Raw genomic sequence first — 23,522 nt, 5'->3', positions numbered from 1 at the left:
CTCTGCTTTCAGCGGTGGTGAGCTCTGTAACCAAGGTGGCCAGTGGGTTGTTAGAAATGTCTTCTTTTGAACCAAAAGCACAGAACCAGTCCAGGTCAGGGGAGAGGTGAATTCAAGCATGGGCGAGCCAGGCAGCTTGGCGGGGGGTGGTAGAAACAGACTGTATAACCAGAGTCCTTGGTGAAGGTAGATTCAGGCTGGGGGTGGCCTATAATTGAGGATAAAATAATCTTTTTACTGAATATTAAAGGAGTGCCTGTTAATTATCGAAAATGAAGAAAAGTACAAGCAAAGTGAAATTGCTTGTAATCCACCATCAAGAAATAATCATTGTATACCTCTCCAGTCTTTTGCTACTGGCCTCACAGTTACGACAGTACAGTATTTCTTTGCCAAGAGATGATTACCAATATGGATATCATATTCTAATTGGTCTGATCCTCATATCACCTGCCAGTCTTTTTTCCGTCTACCATAAAGTCCATGGTTCTACCTTTGTTTTAGAAATAATAACCCTATTAATGACATTATCACCTTAAACCACCCTTTTTAAAATAGGAATCCTGCCTCAGGAGAAGATTCTGTGGTCAAATACATTTGAAAAACTTATAAGCCCACCCTTCTTAGAGAATAATAACACGTTTTAGCATATTAAAAACTCAGAATGATTCTGCTATTTAAAAAAAAAAATCTGTTTAATATTGTTTAACCCAATGTTTTCCAGGAAAAAAAATGAACCATCTCACACTGGAGTTCCTGATGGACTGTTTTAAAGTAGGGAACTGACACAGTGGCCTATTCTTGTCCTATTCCTCTTAGTCCATCAAAAAGCCTTTTGCTACTGAATTGTTTTATTGCCTGTCATCACTGTGTGAAAAATTCTCAGGTAATACAGTTATCAAGTTGTGACTGTGCCCATAATATCCCTTGGCAGGTAGGCCTGCCTATTCATTACAGTTGGGAATGAACCTGAGTAAACCTTAAAAGGAACAAAAAAAGATTGGTTGCCTTGTTGAAATTTATTATTATTATTATTCCAAGCTTGAAGAAAAATATAAGAAACAATAAAAAATCCTTGTGCTCACTTACATATCTTTCAGTTCCTGGCATTTTGCTATAATTGCTTCAGACCTTTATGTGGGGGGAGGGGTGAGAGGATATTCCTAAGAAATGAAACCCCACAGATGGATATAAAGACCACAACCCTATAAGTGACATTCTTGACTCCCAGTTTCTTGCTTTATGTATTTTCAAGTACAGAATTAGCGTAAGCAGCACCAACCAAAATAAAGAGCATGCCGCAGTCACCTCACCTCAGTTACCCACTTAGTGATTTTTAAGGAGAGAAAAGGGGAAGCCTTATGTTTGCTTGTAGTGCTATCATTTGCTTTTGAAGATTCACCAAGACCTTTATTTTCAAGAAACTCATCTTTCTCCTGCCAGCCTGGTGTCATTACAAACTTTCCACCGTGAGTTGTTCAGCTGTGCAGACTTCCTTTGTTTTGGTAGCATTGTCCATTTTCAAATTACTTTACCATTTAGTTGACTGATTTTAAGATACTTCAAAAAAGAGAGAGATAATTTAGTAGAGCTTTTTTGCCCATAGGGCAGGGTAAACTTCTAATTACTAAACATTTGCTCTTTTTACTGTCCTGCAGTGACCCTTAGAAGTTCCAGGGCACCTTCCCTCATCCTTAGCTCCGAATGCTATATATGTTTAATTTTAACTTTCTGTCCTTGAACCTCTCATGTATGTAGGATCTCTGATTTTCTCATGTGTGCAGGGTTCCTATACATAATGTATGTAATTAAGTTTGCTGATTTTCTGTTGTTATTCTGTCTCGTGTCTTTTTTATTATTAGAGCCAAAGAATCTTGAGGGTAGAGGAAAGTTCCTCCCACACACCCTCATACTTTTATGTTTTGGAGTTAAAAATTTTGTTTGTGCAAATAGGGAAGCAAAATTTGCCACTGTAAAATGTATTACTTTGGCATGATAACTGTTTTAAGGAACAATAGACTCAGAAAGAAGCTTTGGCCTTCCCACAAATTGACTAAAAGAATTTAAGATAGAAGGCCTGTTCGGAAAGAACTATCACCATAGAAAACCACAGTATATGAACTGGCTGGGGCAGACAGGGAGGAAACCTACCTAGCAAGGCCCATTTGATCGAAGTCCTTCTTGGGACCCATTGTCTCTAGAGGGCACAGTAATATTTGTTTACTAAACATTAACTCTTTGATTTCCCTGTGAATTGCCTTACTTTCCTTTGAAGTCCCAGACCCTTACCTCCTTCTTCTTAGCCCAAATGACATGTATACCCATTTTGCCTACTATCTTTAGAATTTGTCATGCTTATGTGAATTCCCCATGCATATGCATTAAATCTGATTTCCTCCTGTTAATCTGAGTTGATGTAAGAAATATCCAAGCCTGTGGAGAATATGTATAAGAGTTTATTTGAACTAGACGGACAGTATATGCCAGGGAGCAAGATCTCAAATGCTCTGCATAGAATTTTAATGTACCTATTTCTAACAACTCTGGTATGGAATTCTGTATTTTTGTCCTTCTCACAGTGAAATATATTGGTTGGCAATGCTGTACCATAAATAAAATGATGAATTGGTCAGTCATATATTCCAGGGTGAGGTAACCAAGGCTCTGTGTTTTGTATTGTGAGGACATTGTGATCATGACATTTTCCCTGTATTCTTGGAAAACGAACACCAGAAGAGTTCTTGGGTCAGATTGTGTTTTAACAGGTGTTGCTAAAACCTGGTTCTCGTCTTCTAGGGTGGTAGAAGAGGAGACACGGCGCTCCCAGCAAGCTGCGCGGGATAAGCAGAGTCCCAGCCAGGCCAACGGTTGCAGTGAGCACAGGCCCATCGACATCCTGGAGATGCTCAGCCGAGCCAAGGATGAGTATGAGAGGGTGAGGCTGCATGCCCCTGGGAGGACCAAAGGGGAGGAGACTTGCAGGGGACTCATGTGCTGGGGAAGTCACCTCCAGAGCCAGCAGAAATAATTAGTTCAAAAAGAAAACCTGTCTTTTAGTTTTAAGCCTAAGAGATAATAAATTTGCTTACCTTACAGTCTTTGACTTGGCATGAAAGTTGAGAAATTTTTTCCCTCTATTCCTGTAAAACTACTATGGGAGAAAGTGGTTGTGGAATGCAGAAGTTAGCTGCACCAGGTAGTTCTGGGAAAGCTTCATGCCTCGTCTTCACCTCTGCAGTCTCTGCTAGGTCTTAGGAATTTATGTTTATATACAGTCTGTTATTGGTAGTAAGTGCACCGCCTTCATTAAGCATCATTTGGAATTTTACCCAAATGAGAGGCTTTTCTAGAATTTATTTTTTTTCTTTCTGTTTTGTATTTTAGTTTAAAAGTTAACTGATAACATTTTCTCCCCAAAGTTGAATGAAGTAGAAGCTGTAGGCATTCGTTAGTTTATTCAGTACATATTTATGAGCTGTTCATGGTGTAGCAAGCAGTAGGTAGACATTTCCTCCATGGTCATCAGACCTTGTAGCTTTGGAACTTTCTTGGCGTTTCACTTGACATCAGCATTTAAAAGCCCCACACTTTATTGGAGAGATACTAAAGGATTCCACGTTGTTTCAGCAGAATTATAATTGTCACCTTATTCTACTAACATTGAGTTAAGTTCTTTTTCTCATTTCTTGTTTAATCCTCACCAAAAGATCAGGGAACAAAGTGTAAAAAGCACTCTCTAAAACTGTATTTCCCATTTCTACTGTAACACTGGCCTCTACGTCTTAACAGGCATTCCTTGAGAAGAGGTTCCAGTTGGTCCAGTGAGTTAAAAACATTGTTAGGTCCTAGCCGGTTTGGCTCAGTGGATAGAGCATCGGCCTGCGGACTGAAGGGTCCCAGGTTCGATTCTGGTCAAGGGCATGTACCTTGGTTGCGGACACATCCCCAGTGGGGGGTATGCAGGAGGCAGCTGATCGATGTTTCTCTCTCATCGATGTTTCTAACTCTCCCTCTCCCTTCCTCTCTGTAAAAAATCAATAAAATATATTAAAAAAAAAACCAACAACAACATTGTTAGCATGGCTCCTCTTTCCCCATCTTTATAGGGCGCTAAGTGCTCAAGACTCTGAGAGGTCCCTGCAGTAAAAAAGGAGTAACACCAGTTTCTAAGTTGATTTGACTATAGCACCATTTTTCACATACTACCCTTTAAGAATCTAGAGTTCAAGGAACAGTGCTCTGGAAGGTAGTTTTCACCATAAACTACAATAAACCTACATTCAAACACCAAAGGAAGTCCTGCTTCCTGGGTAGAGAAGTATACATTCGAGCCCATGAGAAGTTTCCAGTTGTACCAAACTCCTCAATGTCTCATAGAGAATTAGAAGGAACCTATAGATCTGTGAAGATTAATATAGGAAAAGCAGTCTTTTCTATAATGAATTCACTGATTCTTAGGAAACTAGATAGAGAATAAATTTCAAGAACCATTTTCTGAACTTTTAAGTTACCTTATATTCCCCAAATTTCCTTTCATATCCTTAATGAGGTCTGTGTTTTCTACATAGATGCCTTGCTCTGTTTTTATAGAGGGCTTTTAAGAATGTGGGGAGAACAGTAATTACTGTTATAAGAAAATTCTTCCATGGTATGAAATAAATAAAATTTGTCTATGGTTAGATTAAAACAAAACTAAATCTTTGGGTATTTAGTTAAAACTTTGATATTTACTTTTTAATATGTTCTGTTTTTTTTAAAACAGCCGGCAAATAGGTAGAACTTCCATAAATAACAATTTTGTTTCTTGTCTGTATTTGGCCTGTCATCTAACCAAATGGAATTGGTGTTAGCAGTGACCTCTGAATTCATATCTTAGTGTTTGGATGGGTTCCCCTCAGCTGCCACATGGTTCCAGATGGCCCCTTTGTTTATCTTTAAGGAGAGACTTGGGAGATTGACAGAGGCAAGGGCAGGGGTGCAAGCTAGGCCTCAGTGATGGGATTTAATCCCAATTCTAAATCTCCCCTGTCCGGTGTATATAATACAGTGAATGAAATTCCAGACTTTTTAGTGAGGTATTTGTAATAGAGACTCTGGACATAAAAACTCTTTATAATAAACATTTTCTCCCCAAGTTCTATAGTTAATTTTAACCAACTTTTCTATTTTTAATGTAAAGAAAGATAGCTGAAACCACAGTCCTTACAGTTGGCCCAGTCTGGGTTGCTCCTAGTCTGGATTTGTAATCCTGCATTTTGACAGAGGTTATTTGTTTATTTTATTTTAATTCAAATGCAAATGTTTTTTAAATCCAAACTTTTTGTTCTTAAAAAAATAGGAGCACCATTTTTCTTGTTATTAGCAGTACACATTAATTACAGAAACTTTATATTTACAAGTTACAATAAAAAAAATTATAATTCCATCATTTAGAAGTAACCACTGCTAATGCCTTATGTACCCTTCCAGAAATATATATAAATATATCCCAGTGTGTGTGGTATATTTGTGTATTCTACCTTTATTGATTAGTTTTAAAAGTAGTTTTTATATATATACTTGAGGCCTGGTGCACGAAAGTTGTGCCCAGGTAGGGTCCCTAGGCCTGGCCGGCTATCAGGGCCGATCTGTAGGGCGACCAGCAGTGTGATGTGAGGGCGGGGGGTCCCTACTGGCACCCACCTTGACTGTCCTGGAGCCTGCGGGCTGGGGCAGCTCCTGCATTGAGCATCTGCCCCCTGGTGGTCAGTATGCGTCATAGCAACCAGTCGTTCTGCCAGTTATTCTGCTGTTTGGTCATTTGCATATTAGGCTACATATATATATATATACACACACACACACACACACACACACACACATGCATACATACTTTTTTTTTTTTTTTTTTTTTTTTCAGAGAGGAAGGAGGGGGAGAGATAGAAACATCAATGATGAGAAAAAAATCATTGATCGGCTGCTTCCTACATGCCCTGCACTGGGAGATCGAGCCCACAACCTTGGCCTGTGCCCTGACCGGGAATCAAGCCGTGACCTCCTCGTTCATAGGTTGACACTCAACCACTGAGCCACGCCTGCCGGGCAGAACAATATATTTTTATGATAGTAATTACATAGGAAGTCCCTATGAGATTACATTTGATAAAATGAAAACTTTAAAAAAAAAAGAATTGTGATGTTAATAGCTGTGTATTTTTCCTTCTGTGTTTTATATGAACAACACCCTAGATTTTTCTGATTCTTTCTATTAAGAATTCAGAATACATCCTTGTAGATAAGTATTCATGTACAGCATTTTCTTTCAAAATAAGTTACTCGAAATGGAATTGGTAGATCAACAGATTTTTTGTTGTTGTTAGTCCTCACTGGAGGATATTTTTCCATTGATTTTTTTAGAGAGTGGAAAGGATGTGGGGGGAGACAGAGAGAGAGAAGCATCAGTGTGAGAGAGATACATCAATTGGTTGCCTCCCACATGGGCAACCCAGGTGTGTGCCCTTGACTGGAATCAAACCTGCAACCCTTCAGTCTGTAGACCAACACTATCCACTGAGCAAAACCGGCTAGGGCAGATCAAAGGATTTTGACATTTTTAAAGATATTTATCAAATATTGTAAAATTTCCCTCAAGAAAGTTTGTCTATGATTATTCGTCACTCCCCCCCCCCCCTCCAGTCCTTTAAACACTGGAAACTGTCATTAACAAAAACTCAGAATAAACCTTTCAAGAAAAGCCCTTGAACACATAGGAAAAAATATGTTAAGTCCTGGAGACCTTTTAAAATACAGCCCATCTCGTAGCTCAAGTTAAGTTTCAAGTATTGCAGACTCAGATGTCCCTAAAACCATGCGGGCCATGGGAGTGCCTGCTACGGGCCAGGGTGGATCTGACATAGGGAGCCTGTTGCTATGTCACAGAGTCAGTTGCAGCTCACCTCCAGGCAATTGTTGCCAAATTATCCAGCTTCTCTCTGAAAATGACAGGCTGGGATATTTATGTAAAACCTCTCATTTTTAACTCAGCCGGTGTGGCTCAGTGGTTGAGGATTGACCTATAAATCAAGAGGTCAAGGTTCGATTCCTGGTCGGGGCACATGCCCAAGTTGTGGGCTCGATCCCCAGTCGGGGTGTATAGGAGGCAGCCGATTGATGATTCTCTCTCATCATTGATGTTTCTATCTCCACCTCTCCTTCCTCTCTCTGAAATCAATAAAAATATATTTGTTTTTTTAAAAAGCTCCCCATTTAAAAAATGTTCCAGAACATTTTATACAGCTGTTTTAAGAACTTGTTATGAGCAGTGTTTTGAGTTTATGTTTTATCTAATACAGTACAATTCCACACATTTTTCATAGTGTAGTGATACAGATTGATGGTGATGTTGCACAAAGAAATATGTTAGAAGATATTTCATAGGCTTTCACAGACAACTTCATCTCTATTTAAATGGGTAACACCAAAAATGGTGTTCTGAAATAATGTAATGGTTAAGGCATTTGAATAGAAAAATGCGTATCATTCATTCAACATTGGAGTATCTACTCCTATGCTAAGCACCTATATTTATAGTATGGCATCAAGAAAAATTCATCTGTCTCTGGAATTTGAAGTTTAAGGCTTTTCTTTTTATCTTGAGTGTCCTGAACTGTTTTTGGTGCTCATTTTGACCTAGATAATGCTCACCAGATGCAGATCAGATAACCCAAATAGAACTTAAATTTCTAAAAATTCGTAATTCCATCTCCATCTCTTTTTTTAGTATTCTCTTTCAGAACAAAAATATTTTCACTTTTAGTGTTACATACAAGTTAACAAGAATTTATAATACTTTATGACTTTTGTCATCTGTAATTGTGATATGTAGAGACCTAAAATGTAGTTTAATTTTTAAGAATATTTGATGATTTCAACAAATGATTGAAAACAATTGGTCATCCATATGCAAAAAAAAAGAACCCTAACCTAAATGTAATACCCATAACAAAAATAAACTGAAAATGGATTATAGATCTAAATGTAAAACATAAAACTAAAAATTTAGAAGAAAGATATATTTACTGTGTGACCCAGGTACCACTCCTGTGTATTTACTCTTGAGAAATGAAGCTTTTGTCTACACAAAACCTGTGAAGTTTCATTGAAGCTGCATTCATAAGCACCAAAAACTGGAAACAACACACATGTCCTCCTATGGGTGAATAGTTATAAACAAACTGCAGTGTAGACATGCAGTGGAATACTGCTCAGCAATGGAAAGGAGTGATCATTAATACACACAGCAGCTTGAATGAATCTTCAGAGGCATTATACTAAGAGAAAGAAGCCAGTATTCTGTCATTATCAGAAAGGCGAAACTAGAGTGATGGAGAACAGATCACTAGTTTCTAAGAATGCAGGAAGGGCATGCCTACAGTGAGACAGCACACGGGCGTATTTTGGGGGTGAGAGAACTATTTTATATCCTGATGATAGTGATCGATACTCAGAACTATATACCCCAAGAAGGTTAATTTTACCATATATTAAAAATGAAGCAAAAAAAGACCTTTTCTTTCTATTGTACCTATATGAGAAGATGGGTGTTAGCTAAATCTATTATGGTAATCACTTCACATTATGTGTAAATCAAGCCATCATGTTGTATGCCTTAAACTTACACAATGATGTATGTCAATTATTCCTCAGTAAAATTGGAGGAAATGTTTTTTTTTTTGTTTGTTTTTTAAATATATTTTATTGATTTTTTACAGAGAGGAAGGGAGAGAGATAAAGAGTTAGAAACATCAATGAGAGAGAAACATCGATCAGCTGCCTCCTGCACATCTCCCACTGGGGATATGCCCGCAACCAAGGTACATGCCCTTGACCGGAATCGAACCTGGGACCCTTCAGTCCGCAGGCCGACGCTCTATCCACTGAGCCAAACCGGTTTTGGCATGGAGGAAATGTTTTTTAATGGAAAATAGTATGTGATGAAATAATGCCATTGGTTTTTCCTTAAAAGGGTTATAAAAATAATAATTGTTGCTAACCTTATTGTTTAAAATGAAGTGCTCAACTTGCTAGAAATTTTATTGTATAAGTTACATGAGAATCCAAAGCAAAACATTTGTTTGGTTTTTTGGTTGTTTTGGGGGTTTTTTTGCTTGTTTTTTAAAATAGCACTTCTAATAACCTCAATTGCTATTGTGTGAGCCAAATAATAGCAAACTTTTTCACATGATATACTTTTCCTTTTAATTTAAGAATCAAATGGGCGACTCGAATATCTCCAGTCCTGGGCTACAGCCAAGCACTCAGCTCTCCAATCTGGGAAGCACCGAGACTCTAGAAGAGACGCCATCCGGGTTACAAGATAAGGTGTGTACAGCTAAAGCTCCAGCTTTGTCCAAGATAACAAAACACAGGGCAGCATTTTGTAAGGATTTTAATGCAGTACAAGTTTGATATGTCATTTATCTTCAAGGCACGTATAGGCAGTGCATAGTGATATTCACTCATGTCATTTCCCCTCATCCACGGAACTGTCCTTTATCTGGATTTTATAGTAGTTTCTGTCTGGTTTCCAGCTTTTGCCCTTGTCACTCCCTTACCTATTCTTAACCCAGCTGCCAGCACAATCCTGGCAAAACAAGTTAGATCATGGCACTCCTCTGCTTAAAACTCTCCAGTGGCATCTATCTCACTCAAAAGCCAAGGTCGTGGCAGTGGCCCACAAGGCCCTACTTGATCTGGCCCCACACCCTGGTCTCATCTTGTATCTCTGCCTGCTCACTTGACCCCAGCCTTGCTGGCTCTTCTGCCTTTCCACAAATGTGCCAGATTTGCTCCCTCCTCAGACAGGCCTTTGCACTTGTTGTTCCCTGGCCTGGAATACTTGCCTTCTGTGTATGGCTTGCTCCCTTTCTTCCTTCAGGTCTCAAGTATCCTCTATATAGATGAGGCTTTCTCTCACCTCTCTATTTTAAATAACAATCCTTCCTGTGCTTTATTTTCTCCCTAAGACTTCTACCCGACTAACATGGTTGTGGTTTTCGTATATATTCATTGTCTCCTCCCACCAAAATGTAAGCTCCATGGGGGCAGGCAGTTAGGTCTGCCTAGTTCAGCATCTGTTCTTATTAGCATCAACATTATAAATATCTGTTGACTGAGTTTTCTTTATAACTGATGGCTTGATGAATGAACAGATACCAAATAAAACCCATAGTTTTTTAATTAAACTTTTTATTTTGAAGTAATTATAGATTCACATGTAGTTACAAGAAATGATACAGAAAGATCCCATGTAGCCTTCCCCCATTCCCCATTGTTAACAGCTTGCAGAATATAGTACGATATCACAACTAGGATGTTGACACATCTACCATCTAGTTCACATTTTCTCAGTTTTATTTGTATTCATTTGTGTGTGTGTATGTGTGTACATATTTAGTTCCATGCAATTTTATCTGGTGTATAGCTTTGTGTATCCACCACCACAGTGAAGATACAGAAGACTTCCATCACCACAAGGATCCTTAGTGTTGACCTTCTATTATTATACGGACTTCCCTGTCCTACCCTTTCTGCCTCCCCCCTCCTCATCCTTAACCCTAAACAGCTACTAATCTATCTCAGTTCTCTCCAGTTCTATCATGTTGTGATTTTAGGAATGGATTGACTCCATAATCCGCCCCTACACAGAGATAGTACATTTCTTTGGTAACACTGCCATCTAGTGCTGAGGAGCAAAGAATGCTCTCAAGCCTTAATAGTATTAATTCCATATGTTTCATAATTCACTTATTAGAATTCCTTTGGGACTACTTTTCTAGTTGGTTTTGTTTTGTTTTTATTCCTATGTTAGGAGTAATGCATACCCTCTTGTGTGCTCAGTTTACTGACCAGGTAGGAAATCTGACATGAACACAATAGAGCCAAACATATACAAAATTCTCTAAATATGGAGAGCTGTGGGATGAGGAAGGAACAGTGTAAAACCTGACACAGTATATTAAAATTTTGCCGTGTACCATATATGTTGTTGTTCACTGAATTCCATCTCCCAGGGGAAATGGTCAGACTAACACTTGATTTAAGTGAGGTGTTATAAAACTCAGAATCCAAACCTGAAGCATATCCAGACATGAGGAAAGAGTAAAATTTAACCTTTTCTATGGATGATGGAAGAGGAGTCCATGACTATATAAGCCCAGTTTCTAGAGGAATGTAGCCAGTTTTTCTTGTCATGGGGTCCTCTCGGGCAGAGACTGTAGAGCTGTTGGGAGCTTGTGTGGAGAAGCAGGCTCTGCTTACAAAGTTCAGCCTCTGTGACTGATTCGCCAGTTGTCTATTCCATTAGTTGGTACATCTTGACCTGTAGCCACCTCTTAGTTCTTCAAGGTTTAGCTGCACCTTTGTTTTCCAAAGGTTAATATTACTGTTCAGTTGATTAGGTAACCTATAGTCTGCTTAATTGACACCTCATGTGGTGGCATAATGGGAAGAATGTGGACTATGTTAGAACTAGATTAGAGTCTGGTTATGTTGTACTCGGGCATCATCTATAAAATGGCAACAATAATAGTAGTGCCCTACAGATTAAGAGAGTAACGCACAAGTGTTAGAATCTGTTTCTGGCCTGGCAGAAGTTATAGGGAGGCAGCACTGAGAAATCTGGAAACTTTCTGTTTTTTTTTTGTAGTCCAGGTTCAAAGTTTCGCTATATAGTTTTATTTTTTAATATGAAGTAGGTTTTAAACCATTAGAAATAGTTATTTTTAAGTGTAAGTGTAGAAACATTCCAAATGTAAATACAGATTGTTTTAGTTTAAAAGTTGATTGATGGTCCACCAGGCAGGTAAAAATTGCTGCCTAGATCCTGACATTCTTGAAGTGTAAGGTGTATTTCATGGGGAGGCTTTTCCATGTCCTATTGTTCCTTTTCTTATAACATAAAAATAGTATTCTTACCTGGGAAAGACTTAAATTTCTGGAAAATAGCCCTTATATGGTCTATGTTTTTCAAAGCAGTTATATCTAAATGTTGGTTTCTCTCCATATATATAAATCTATATACATATATAACAGAATGTGGTGGTAAAGATCTACATAATTTGCATCAATGAATAAAAATCAGTGTAGTTTTCCAGCACTTTTTTTGCCAGGCATCTTGATCATTTTGTTTTAAACATAATGTGTATAAAAAGGAATTAACCCAAATCAAAAATGGGCAAAGGACTTGAATAGACATTTCTTCTAATAAGATAAACAAATGGCCAACAAAGATTGGCAAGAATATGGAGAAATTAGAACCCTCTTGCACTGCTGGAAGTAACATAAAATGGCGCAGCAGCTGTGGAAAACAGTTTGGCAGTTCCTCAAAAAGTTAAGTGTAGAATTATAATATGATCCAGCAATTCAGTTCATGGACATATACCCAAAAGAATTGAAAACAATGACTAAAACTGATATATTTACACTAATGTTCATAGCAGCGTTATTCACTATAGCCAAAAGGTGGAAAGAACCCAAGTGTCAATCATCAGATGAGTGAGTAAACAAGATGTGATATATGCATACAGTGCAATATTATTCAGCCTTAAAAATGAATGAAATTCTGACACATGCTACAACATGGATGAACCCTGAAAACATGCTAAATGAAATAAGCTAGTCCTAAAAGGACAAATATTGTATGATTGCACTTATCCAAGGTATCTAGAATAGGCAAATTCATAGAAACAGTAGAATTGAGATTATTAGGGACTATAGGTAGGATGGTGGAGAGAGGAGAAAAATAATTATTTGCCATTGGAGAATTCCTTCACTTAAACAAACCACTTGTCACATTAATTTCCCAAAATATATTATGTTAGCTTTTAAAAATTAATAGAATTCTCTTCATTGAGTATATTCTAAGATAAAATTGTTTGATATGAAATTTCAGTTCTTTACAACTGGGGGAGGCTTCTGCCTCTTCCTCAACAACAGTTACTTGGAGCTGCCATCATCTTCCTCAGACCTGCTCCGCCACCTCACCCAGCAGCTGACACGTCCTCACCAGGTCATTCCCTTCACTTGTAAACTGCCTGCGTCCTCTGTTCTCAGCACGGGCCTCCTTCCTCTGTTGTCTCTCCTTGACAAAGGGGAGAGAGAGAAAAATGATGTGAGAGAGAAACATTGATCAGCTGCCTCCTGCATGCCCCCTATTGGGGATGGAGCCTGAAACCCAGGCATGTGCCCTGACTGGGAATCAAACCGGTGACCTTTTGGTGCATGGGGCGATGCTCAATCCACTGAGCAACACCGGCCAGGCAAATGCTTTGGCTTTTTTTGAAGACTTTGTGACTTGGGAGTAGAATGAGAAAGGCCTATTTTTTTTTTTAATGGTTACATTTATTTTCTGATATTTGAGACCCAGCCGAGGTGCAATGCCTAGCTTTGTATCAAGAGTAGTCAAAATAGCCCTAACCGGTTTGGCTCAGTTGATAGAGCGTCGGTCTGCAGACTCAAGGGTCCCAGGTTCGATTCTGGTAAAAGGCATGTACCTTGGTTGCGGGCACATCCCCAGTAGGGGGTGTGCAAGAGGCAGCTGATTGATGTTTCTCTCTCATCAATGTTTCTAACTCTCTATCCCACTCCCTTCCTCTCTGTAAAAAATCAATAAAATATATATTTTTTAAAAAAAGAGTAGTCAAAATAAAAGTAGGATTACTTGATCAGCATTTGGTCCCTCCTGAGTGTTATTTCCCTACATGTGTTACTGACATGGGGCAATAGGCACAATTAACTTTGTAATAAGGTAATTGTCCCCTCACCTGATATCAGTCATTTGCCCAGGAAAAAAGTGAACTCTAACACTGTTATCTGGAGTCCCTAAAATTTGAATTTTATTACTAGTGCATGTTTGTTTGTTTTTTGTTGTTGTTTTTTTTTGAGAGAGAGAGACATTAATTTGTTGTTCCACTTATTTATTCATTCATTAGTTGATTCTTGTATGGTCCTCCTGACCGGGGATCGAACCAGGAACCTTGGCGTATCGGGACAATGCTCTAACCAATTGAGCTTCCAACCAGGGCTACTAATGTAGATTTCTACCCACCAACCTGGGGAGACTAGATGCATCTTGGCCTTAATCGCTGGTACATCTTCACTTTGTTCCATTTTCTTATTTTCAGACTCCATCCATCCTTGCTTCTGCAAACTGTTTTTGATTGATGAAAAAGTGTAGTTACACTGGTTTGCAAGAGATGTCTTTCATTGGTGGTTTTGTTTGTTTTCCAGTCTGCTCCATCAGGACACAAACACCTGACCGTGGAAGAATTGTTTGGAACCTCTTTGCCAAAGGAACAGCCAACAGTTGTGGGTCTGGATTCAGAAGAAGTGGAGAAGCTGCCAGGAGATGCCCCTCAGAAAGAACTCAGCTCATTCCTACCATTTTCCTTTGAGCAGTCAGGAGGGACTCCTCGGTCAGAAAACCCGGGTGCCCATCCCGCTGCCCACCACTCAGCCCAACCTGAAGTCACTGCCCCGGTGCTAATCACTCCTGCCTCCATCTCACAGTCCAGTGAAAAGCAGCTCCCAAGCTATGCGATCCCATTGCACCCCGGGCTCAGCCCCACTCTACCAGCAGAAGCTCCTACTGTACAGGTTCCCCCCTGCTTACCCCGAAACACCACCATGATGCAGGCAGTGAAGACCACGCCAAGACAGAGGTCTCCACTCCTGGGTCAGTCAGTCCCCGAGCTGAGCCATGCCAGTCTGACTGCCAGTCAGAGCCCCTTCAGGGCCCCTCTGAGCGTGACAAATACTGCTGGGACAACCCTCCCAAGTGTTGATCTTCTCCAGAAACTCAGGTTGACCCCACAGCATGACCAAATACAGACACAGTCGCTTGGGAAAGGTGCAGTGGCACCCAGCTTTCCTCCAGCAGCTGGCCAGCTGGCCACACCTGAGAGCTTCATAGAGCCTCCTCCTAAGACAGCAGCAGCAAGAGCCTCCACCGCCCTGAGCAACATGGTGCTTGCTCCCCCTCAGGTACTGCAGGAGGGTGGTGCTTTAACCGAGTGGGGGGAACTGGAAAGACCATATGCTTTTATCGATTTGAGAGGGAGAGGGATCGAGAGAGAGAAACATAGATGAGAGAAACATTGATTGGCTGCCTCATGCACGCCCCACACTGGGGATCGAGCTCCAAACCCGGCATGTGCCCTGACTTGGAGTCAAACCGTGACCTCCTGGTTCATATGTCGATGCTCTACCACTGAGCCATGCCACCAGGGCAAGACAGAGTCATTTTATTTTATTTTAGTTATTTTTAATCTTCATCCAAGGATATTTTTCCATTGATTTTTAGAGAGGGAAAGACAAATATTGATGTGAGAGAAACACATTGATTGGTTGCCTCCTGCACAAGCCCTGACCAGGGCCCGGGAAAGGGAGGAGCCTGCAACCAAGGTACATGTCCTTGATCAGAATCGAACCTGGGACCCTTTGGGCCATAGGCTGACACTCTATCCGCTAAGCCAAACCTGCTAGGGCCACACCCAGCAGAACTTACACATACTGTGTTCTTGAGAAAATGGGAGCTCTTACCAGGATGACACTGGATAACACCTTTGGCAAAGACTTCAGGATCCTGGTTTTGCTGCATAGACCAATGTTTTAAAAAAGAGAGATGAACAGATGTAGCACGTTTCAATAAGGATTTCCTAGTTACTGAGGAAAATTGTAGGTTAGCAATAGGAAACGTTAGCAACTAGTCCTAGATTCCTGACGGAAGAGGCTGACAGGAACTTGTGACAGTGTAGCTGATGATGCAACAGGATGAGAGCTTCAAGACAGATTCTGACCCTCTTCACACCGCAAGGAGGTGTGTGCAAAGCCTTAACTGTGTCTCTGAGGAAAAAACTGAAACCTGTGACTTTTGTAGGACTTTTGTTGCTATTGAGTCTGCAGATGTGCAAGGTCCTGGCAGCACACCTCTGGATGAGGCTCTTTAAACTTTGGACAGGTAGCACTAAACGGCCTTTATCCAGAGTCACGCTTACACATGCGAAATCTTGTCCTCATTCACTGGGAGAGAAAGAACTTCGAGTTGTAGAGCACACACATTAGGACTCAATGAAGCCCCAGCTCCTAAAATTCGATCCTGCCAGGTAATTGAGAAAATACACATACATATGCTGCCCTTGAAAGGAGGCATTCAGGATTGATGCCTGCGCTCCCACAGCAACAGGAAGAGTGGCAGCAAACGCATTTTAGGGCACAAGACCTGTTACATAGGACACTCTCCTTCCCCCTTGTGCTGCAGAGAACCTCAAGAGAACTGGCCCAAAGTGACAATTTAATAAGCTTCAAACCTGGGATGCTCTGTGGCACCCTAGTGTGCCTGCACAAGGTAGACACTGAATGAGGACTGAAGGAGTTGGGAGTTGAACACAGCTTGGGATGATTTGAGTGGTCCTGAGTCAAATGAGGACTTCTGGAACTATCAGGCATAAACAAACAAAAAACCCTAAAATGGCCCGGCCAGTGTCGCTCAGTGGTTGAGCATCAATCCATGAACCAGGAGGTCATGGTTCGATTCCCGGTCAGGGCATAGGCTGGGTTGTGGGCTTGACCCCCAAAGGGTCCCGGGTTCCATTCCGGTCAAGGGCACATACCTTGGTTGCAGGCTCCTCCCTGACTCGGGCTCTGGTTGGGGCTCTTGCAGGAGACAACCAATTGATGTGTTTCTCTCACATTGATGTTTGTCTTTCCCTCTCTCTTCCACTCTCTCTAAAAGATCAATGGGAAATATCCTCGGGTGAGGATTAACAACAACAAAAAGTTCTGGGTGTGAAGTAAGGCACTGTACTTGACTGAAAAGCTCATAGCTTTCAAGCTAGACTCGTAGATACCCCCTCGTAGACCAGGCTCCTCTGCGACCCCACACAGTTCATTACTGTGGCCTCTGTAGACTCGAGTCATCACTGTGTGGATGTCTTCCCTGACTACACGTGCAGGGTCAGCCACAGGGCAGACATTTGCTCAGTGTTTGTGAATGGGTGGGTGACTGCTCAGAACACAGCAGCCTGCTTCTCTGAGTAGGAAATACGCTTTGCCCTGGAAGAGCTGTGATGTCCCAGTTAGCAAAGGGCAGTGTCACTGCCTGCCACGGTGCTCTCCTTGGCTTCCTGTTGCCCTGACAACAAAGCCTCCCAGGCCTGTGTGCTCTGTCTTGTTTATCCTCCCCTGCCCCATTTTTAAAAATTGCCCCCACCCTCAATTACCTGCCAACCTTGAAAATGCACACTTATTTTTTTTTTCATCTCTAAAATTTTACATTCCCATTTGCCTTTGAGCCTTTTCATTTCGCCTCATGTCTCAGATTTTACACTAAAGCCAACTTCTGACTGGTCTTGTCAACCAGTCTTTTCTGTAGCTTGTCCTGCTACATGGTGATTGGCGGGATCTCAGCCTGGTGCTGCACACACACAAAAAAGCTAAATGGCTCAGACACCAGAATTATACCCACAGAACTGTGACAGGCTCTTTGCTCTTTGTACATGAGGAGGGTGGCAGATAGAGAAATGTAGATCTCTCGTTGATTATAGCAAATATGAGAATTATTAAAACTGATTATTCTTAGCTTAGTATGTTCTGATGGTTAGCCATTACTAGCCTAGAAGCACATCTAAATGGGGAAGGAGGTAGATGTTAGTTTTATTTTTAAGAAATTCTATCTGTGAGACCAGCAGTAGTATAGTAAATATATTGAACACTACAAAAGAAACAAATGCTATGTAACTGGATTTTTTTAATTCTCTTCTTATTGAAGTAAAATTTACATATACTAAAATGCAGATTTTTATGAGTTTTGACAAACGTCTATCCCTCGAGTAACCTCACCCAATCACAATATGTAACATTGCCATCATCCCTAACGTTTTCTCATGTCCTCTTTCAGTCATTTTCTTGCCCCCCCCCCATAAAAAATTTACATTTTAATTTACCATAGGATTGTTCTTACTGTGTGTACATACCATGCTGGTTATTCATCGTATTCCCCTTCTTTAGTGATCAGACTTGGCTTCTCATAACAACTCTACAGAATTCTTAACACATAAATGGGCTCTTCATCCTTTAGCTGACACGTTTCCTAACCAGACATAAATGCTTCCACTGAATGGTTATCTGAACTCCAAATAGTTAGCGTTGGACTCTGCTCCAGTCTCCTTCTGCTTATCGGGTTATCGGGTGTTGCTTACTTTGAACCTGGCTGCTGGCTTCTGCACTTTGATACAGAAATGACCATTGTTCCCCTGCAGGCTGTAGGTCCCCCCCTGGTTACTACCGCTGTAGTGTCTTCAGTGCTGCTGTCCCCGAGTGTTTTCCAGCAGACAGTGACCAGGGCCACAGACCTGGAGAGGAAAGCAAGCTCCCCTTCGCCTCTGACAGTTGGAACGTCGGAAAATCAGAGAAAGCCTTCCATCATTCTCAGCAAGTCTCAGCTCCAGGATACATTAATACATCTAATTAAGGTATGTAGTCTTTGAATTTTCATTCTTTAATTTTAAAAAATTACAAGTTTTAGAAATTAGGTCAGTAAGTTAATTCAGGACTAGATGGAAGTAATGTTATTCTCTTCCTGAGCTTATAGGTGGAATAATATCTGAGTGAATTATTAATCATGGTGTTTCTGGATGGTAAGATTCTATGGGTAACTAGTTATACAAATCATTTATTTACATTTAGTTACTCACACAGCTTTTTCCTAAGCTGTTACCAAGGATGTGAGTTCTGCCCTGGCTGGTGTGGCTCAATTAGTTGAGCATCATATCATGCACCAAGAGGTTGCAACCTGGTCAAGGCACATGCCCAGGTTGCCGGCTTGGTCCCTAGTAGGGAGTATGTAGGAGGCAGCCGATTGTTTCTCTTCCTCTCCCTTCCTTTCTCTAAAAATCAATACAAACATATTTTTTAAAAAATAGGACGTGAGCTCTGATGAGGTAACTGACATTACCATCTCTTCCAGAATGACTCCGGCTTCCTCAGTACACTTCATGAAGTCTACTTGCAGGTTCTGACCAAGAACAAGGACAACCACAACCTATGACTGGAGCAGAAACCAGCCTGAAAACAGAATGTCAACCTCAGAAACAAATAGGCCTCATCATGAGAACTTCTGAACAGAACATTGAGTTTCTAGAATCCTGAAATTGAGCCTATGAGAAAGAGACTCATTCCTTAAGAATGTTTTCCAAGTGACGTTCTCAGTGATAATGGAGGTTTCACTGTGAAGCATCACCAGCAGACCTTTGTTTTGACAAAAAAAAAAAAAAAAGACCATTGTGTTAAGTTGTGTGGGTGTTTTCATCAGCTGTAAGCACCTGTGTGAAATAAGGAGTCTGAGTTTCAACTGCTTTCGCTTTTGAAGTCTTAGGGAGGAGGGTCCCCAGCCTTGCCGCAGTCAGAGTTCAGCCCAGCCTGTGCACCTCCCCCTCTTCCCTTTCCCCCCAGGAACGTGAGCATTAGGCTGAGAGTCAAGTTTGAGCAGCGCAGAAGCCAACTCTGTGCAATGTCGTTTCCAGTTGTAAGGATCAGAATTTAAATGGGCAAGTTAGGACTGGTTTGTTCAAGTGAAGTATATTTTATATGAGTGCTCCATTTGGGCCTTTAAAGTCCTGAAAATTGTGTTTTGTTTTTAAGAGTCCTTAGTGCTGACATGCAGCAGGTTCGTTCCCATATGGTGGCGAGAGAGCAGGCACATCACACCTCTGAAGCAAAGGCTGAGGCTGGTAAAGCTCAAATTCTATCAGAAATCTTCACTTTAAGTTAAACTCTCCAGTGGTTTTGAAAACGTTACATTTGTGTGTGAAGCATAGCCTTATTTTCCTTTTCTGTGTAAACACAGAGGTCTTTGTTGATTGTTTTCCTTAACACTTTGACAAAGGACCAGTGGACCAATCTGACAAAGCCATTCTGGTTCCATTCCTCGAGTCTACTGAGAATAATTTTGAAGCTATGCAGAAAAGGGAGCTGTTACTTACACTGCCCTTACCTTACTGTAGTATACGGAGTTCAAGCAAAGCAAATTCAGAACTTTACCAATGTATTCAGGCTGTGAGTACTTTTGCAGCCAAAGTGTGAAAATATGTAAAGATGCTTTGTTATGCTGCTATTAATCTGCCAGGATTTATATTTATTCTTTTATGGCATGTAATGGTGATTAGTAATATTTTAATGTAGATTTTGGTTTATTTCAGCAATAGTAATTTTAAGATATTCTTTGAATGAAAGTGTCTTTGTTTCTATGATACAGGTCATTTTGTAGTATTTAACCAATTAAGATGCACTGCTTACTTTTCTGAGCACTATTTAATGATTGGGTAAAAACCCTAGTGGCTCAACCAGCTAGCATAAGGATTAGCTGTGAATAATGCTGACAGATGTGATAGTTCCTCGGGAACAATCAGTTAAGCTTTAATGGTAACTCAGTCATAAGCCCATAGATTTTGTTTCCTAGTTGAGATTTTAGAAAATTACCTGTGAATTGCATACTTGTTTTAGTTTGGTCTTAGTGTTTTAGCATAAAGAATGCTTTGTTTGATTGGCTTTATTCATCTAAACATGCTTCTCTGGCAACTTTTCTGCTTCTCAATTTAGTGTCTTCTATTGCATCTACTTAGTTATTTGTGAATTGTGCAAAAGTCAGGAAAACTTATAAGTTCTCATACTCAATTAGGAATAGTTTGTTTTCAAAGGTAGTGTGTAAGTTCAGCAACCAAAAATGAATTGCTGGTGTATCACAGGGAAAGGGAAGGTTACAGTAGGGTACAGAGAGTTACTGACACCAGGAGGCTGTCCACGGAGCCACACGACTGTTCTCAGAAAACAGTTGCACCAGTAGGTTTGATCACACCCAAGAGTAGTCTCAGTGGGCTTTGGTAAGCAGAAGAATCAAGGGATTCTGGTTATAATTAGTAGACATTTGAATTGACATGGTGATTTGAGTATGTATAATATTAGGAGAGTTAAGAGAGAGTATCCTAAGAGGGTCTGTAATCAAATCTGTTCATTTTCACCCTTTAACCCAAGGGACTAAATATGATAGATGGAAAAGAGAATCTGTGATAAGGTTTCCTTAATGTGAAAGTAGATTTTAAGTGCCCAAGTCATGGAGATTTGAAAAGGTGATGCCTGTTTCAACTCCCAAATTTAAATATTCAGAGCATGTATTTAAAGTTCAGAAGCCAGAACTTCACCATTATGATTACCTGGAAGTTTGGGCCAGAATGAGTTCCTAAGAAAGTCGGGCCAAGCCTGGATAGTTGCAGTTAGATGATCCTGGCCCAGAAGTCCGTTCAGTTGCCTTATTCCTTTCAGGCTCACTGTCCAGAACCTCGTGCTAGCTTGGGTTGCGTGTTTACATTGCTACCGTGTCTTTTCTGGAACCTTAGTTGAATCGTAATGGACACCAAAACAGAGAGGCTTCTTGCTAGGTTTTGCAGGGGTGACCGCTCTCCTGTTGTAGTTAATGTGCTGTTTTGAATGGACTCCCAGACGACCTTACTCCTTTAGGCAGAAGCCCCTCCTCACTGTGCATCTCCTGAGATTTGTAAGGTGTGACTTTGAATCCTATGTTTTCAAATGACGGTCAGTGTCAGGAGAAGCATTCCGTGCTGTCTGCATGTGAGTGTCCACCGCTTTCCTTCTGAGGCTTTGGGTCACCGTCAGTGGTGTTTGAAGAGCCGAAGGTGACCTGGGTCCTCCTCTGCCTGAGGATGACAGGCTTTGTGTAGGCTATGTCTGCCCCAATTTTGCATGTCAAGCATTTGTTCCTTTTCCACCTATGTTTTCCTGTAAAAATTGTAAACCCCATCAAATCCTCTAGTTAAATATTTTTAAACAATGCAGCTTTATTACTCTCCTCCCCAAAGAATGTAGTTGGAAATTTTCTCATTTTGGTAGTAGAGGCCATAACTGCCATTGTATTACTAATAATGCAACATGAAATTGAAGGTGCCTAACTGCTTAAAGAAACAAAATCAGCCATCAAACTGTAACTCTGGGCAAATGCAGAAACACGGAGGAATGAGAGGCGGTGCAGGCACGCGTGGGCCCCGTCCGCATGAGCGAAGACCAGGAACCACAGGGACGTGTGTCCTGCGTTCTCGCTGCACATTCGCTGTTGAGCATGTGTTTCTCTCTTACCTGTCTTTGGTTTTCTTCGCTTGTATTCAAAGTACCTTGTGCCCTGTGTTTTCAGGTGCCTAAAATGTTAAGATCTGCACCAGGTAAAGCAACTAACACTGGGCTTTTTGAAAGCTGTGTCCCTGAGTGTGCTGGGGCCTCAAGGAGCCTGTTTTTTCAGCAAGAGAGATGTGTGCAATGTTTCACTTGGTTTTTATATTTGATTTGATATCTTCATTAAATGCTGAGATGCAATATCGTTCACTTAGAGTGGGGAAGATGCAAGATTGTGTTTCCCTTTTACCTGTGTGATTCTATGTTCTAAGTGGTTTTTATTCTGTACCACCGCTTTGGCCACGTGGCTCTCGTGACTTTCAGTGTCCCAGAGTCCCAGCTCCCCGAAACATTTTGGGGGGGGGGAGCTCTGGAATTACAGTGAGATTTTTGTTCCATGAGCGCAATACTGCATCATTAACATTTTTAATGGTATGAATTTTATACCATCTGTGTATGTTTGCAAATATTAAGTTATTACATGTTTTCAAATGAGCATTTTTCATCCTAAATTTTATATGTTTGCAAATATATTTTTTTAATAAAAGTTCGAAACCAAGTTTTACCACCTAATAAATTTTAATTGTGTTTTTATTTAATTTATAGAAATAGAATCTTTTGAATGAGTTGCTCCACTTTGCCAGAGCCTAATACTGGTGAGATGGGGTGGGGCAAGAGAACAAAACTGACAAAACCTTTGTCTACCTGCTTCCACCCTGTTCCAGCCGGTTGGATCGCAGGCCACACGGTTCCCAGGTCAGAAGCCTTGAATGAGTGGACTTCCAGAGAATTTCGCATTCTGTTGTTTCTATCTCTGATGTGTCCCTGCCCCTAGACATTGCCCCTCCTAGGCCTCTCCCAGGCCCGGTTCTTTCCCCCAAATAGAGCTAATAGAGAGGTTCCCATCCTGCCGGCACTTCCCCAGATGGAGGATACAGTTCTAATCACGACCAGAAACACAGTTTATAAGAATCGAGCAATGGTGTGCAGTCAGCGGCCTCCACTTACCATGGGATCTGCACCAGGGGTCTCTACCCCAGCAGGTGCCTCGTCCCCTTTTAAACAGATATTGTGTAATTCCACCTTTACTATCCTGAGCTGGAATTTACAGAAAATGTGACCTATGCCTGCACATACAATGCTAACATACCCTACGTGTCACATGAAGAAGAAATTTCAGAGTACTCTATAATGAAATGCTCCATATTAAATAAAGAAACAACTACGGAAACTCTCCACATGCCCCAGGAGAGAAGCCCTGGTCTTCACTGACACTTGTCCCCACCATACCCAAAGGTGGCTGCTGT

The 23,522-nt window shown here is 40.8% G+C and overlaps 1 protein-coding gene across 3 annotated transcripts in view; it reads left to right on the top strand.

The window, feature by feature from the left end:
• DCP1A (decapping mRNA 1A) overlaps window positions 1-22,788 on the top strand; it is a 50,399-nt gene extending 27,611 nt beyond the window's left edge. For 2 of the 3 annotated variants that reach the window (XM_014457679.2, XM_023755683.1), the window contains 5 exons: window positions 2,797-2,935; window positions 9,247-9,360; window positions 14,269-15,021; window positions 18,297-18,509; window positions 19,004-22,788. In XM_014457679.2, the coding sequence (XP_014313165.1) occupies window positions 2,797-2,935; window positions 9,247-9,360; window positions 14,269-15,021; window positions 18,297-18,509; window positions 19,004-19,084 (1,300 nt within the window). In that variant the 3' untranslated portion in view covers window positions 19,085-22,788. The remainder of the gene's footprint in view (window positions 1-2,796; window positions 2,936-9,246; window positions 9,361-14,268; window positions 15,022-18,296; window positions 18,510-19,003) is intronic. The other variant, XM_023755684.1, reaches the window with a different exon arrangement.
• The last annotated feature ends 734 nt before the right edge of the window (window positions 22,789-23,522 follow it).

The sequence above is a fragment of the Myotis lucifugus genome, unplaced genomic scaffold, assembly GCF_000147115.1.
Source record: "Myotis lucifugus unplaced genomic scaffold, Myoluc2.0 scaffold_83, whole genome shotgun sequence".
Classification (NCBI taxonomy): Eukaryota; Metazoa; Chordata; class Mammalia; order Chiroptera; family Vespertilionidae; genus Myotis; species Myotis lucifugus.
Note: the sequence above shows the minus strand (reverse complement) of the source record. Positions and strands in the feature narration are given on the sequence as shown.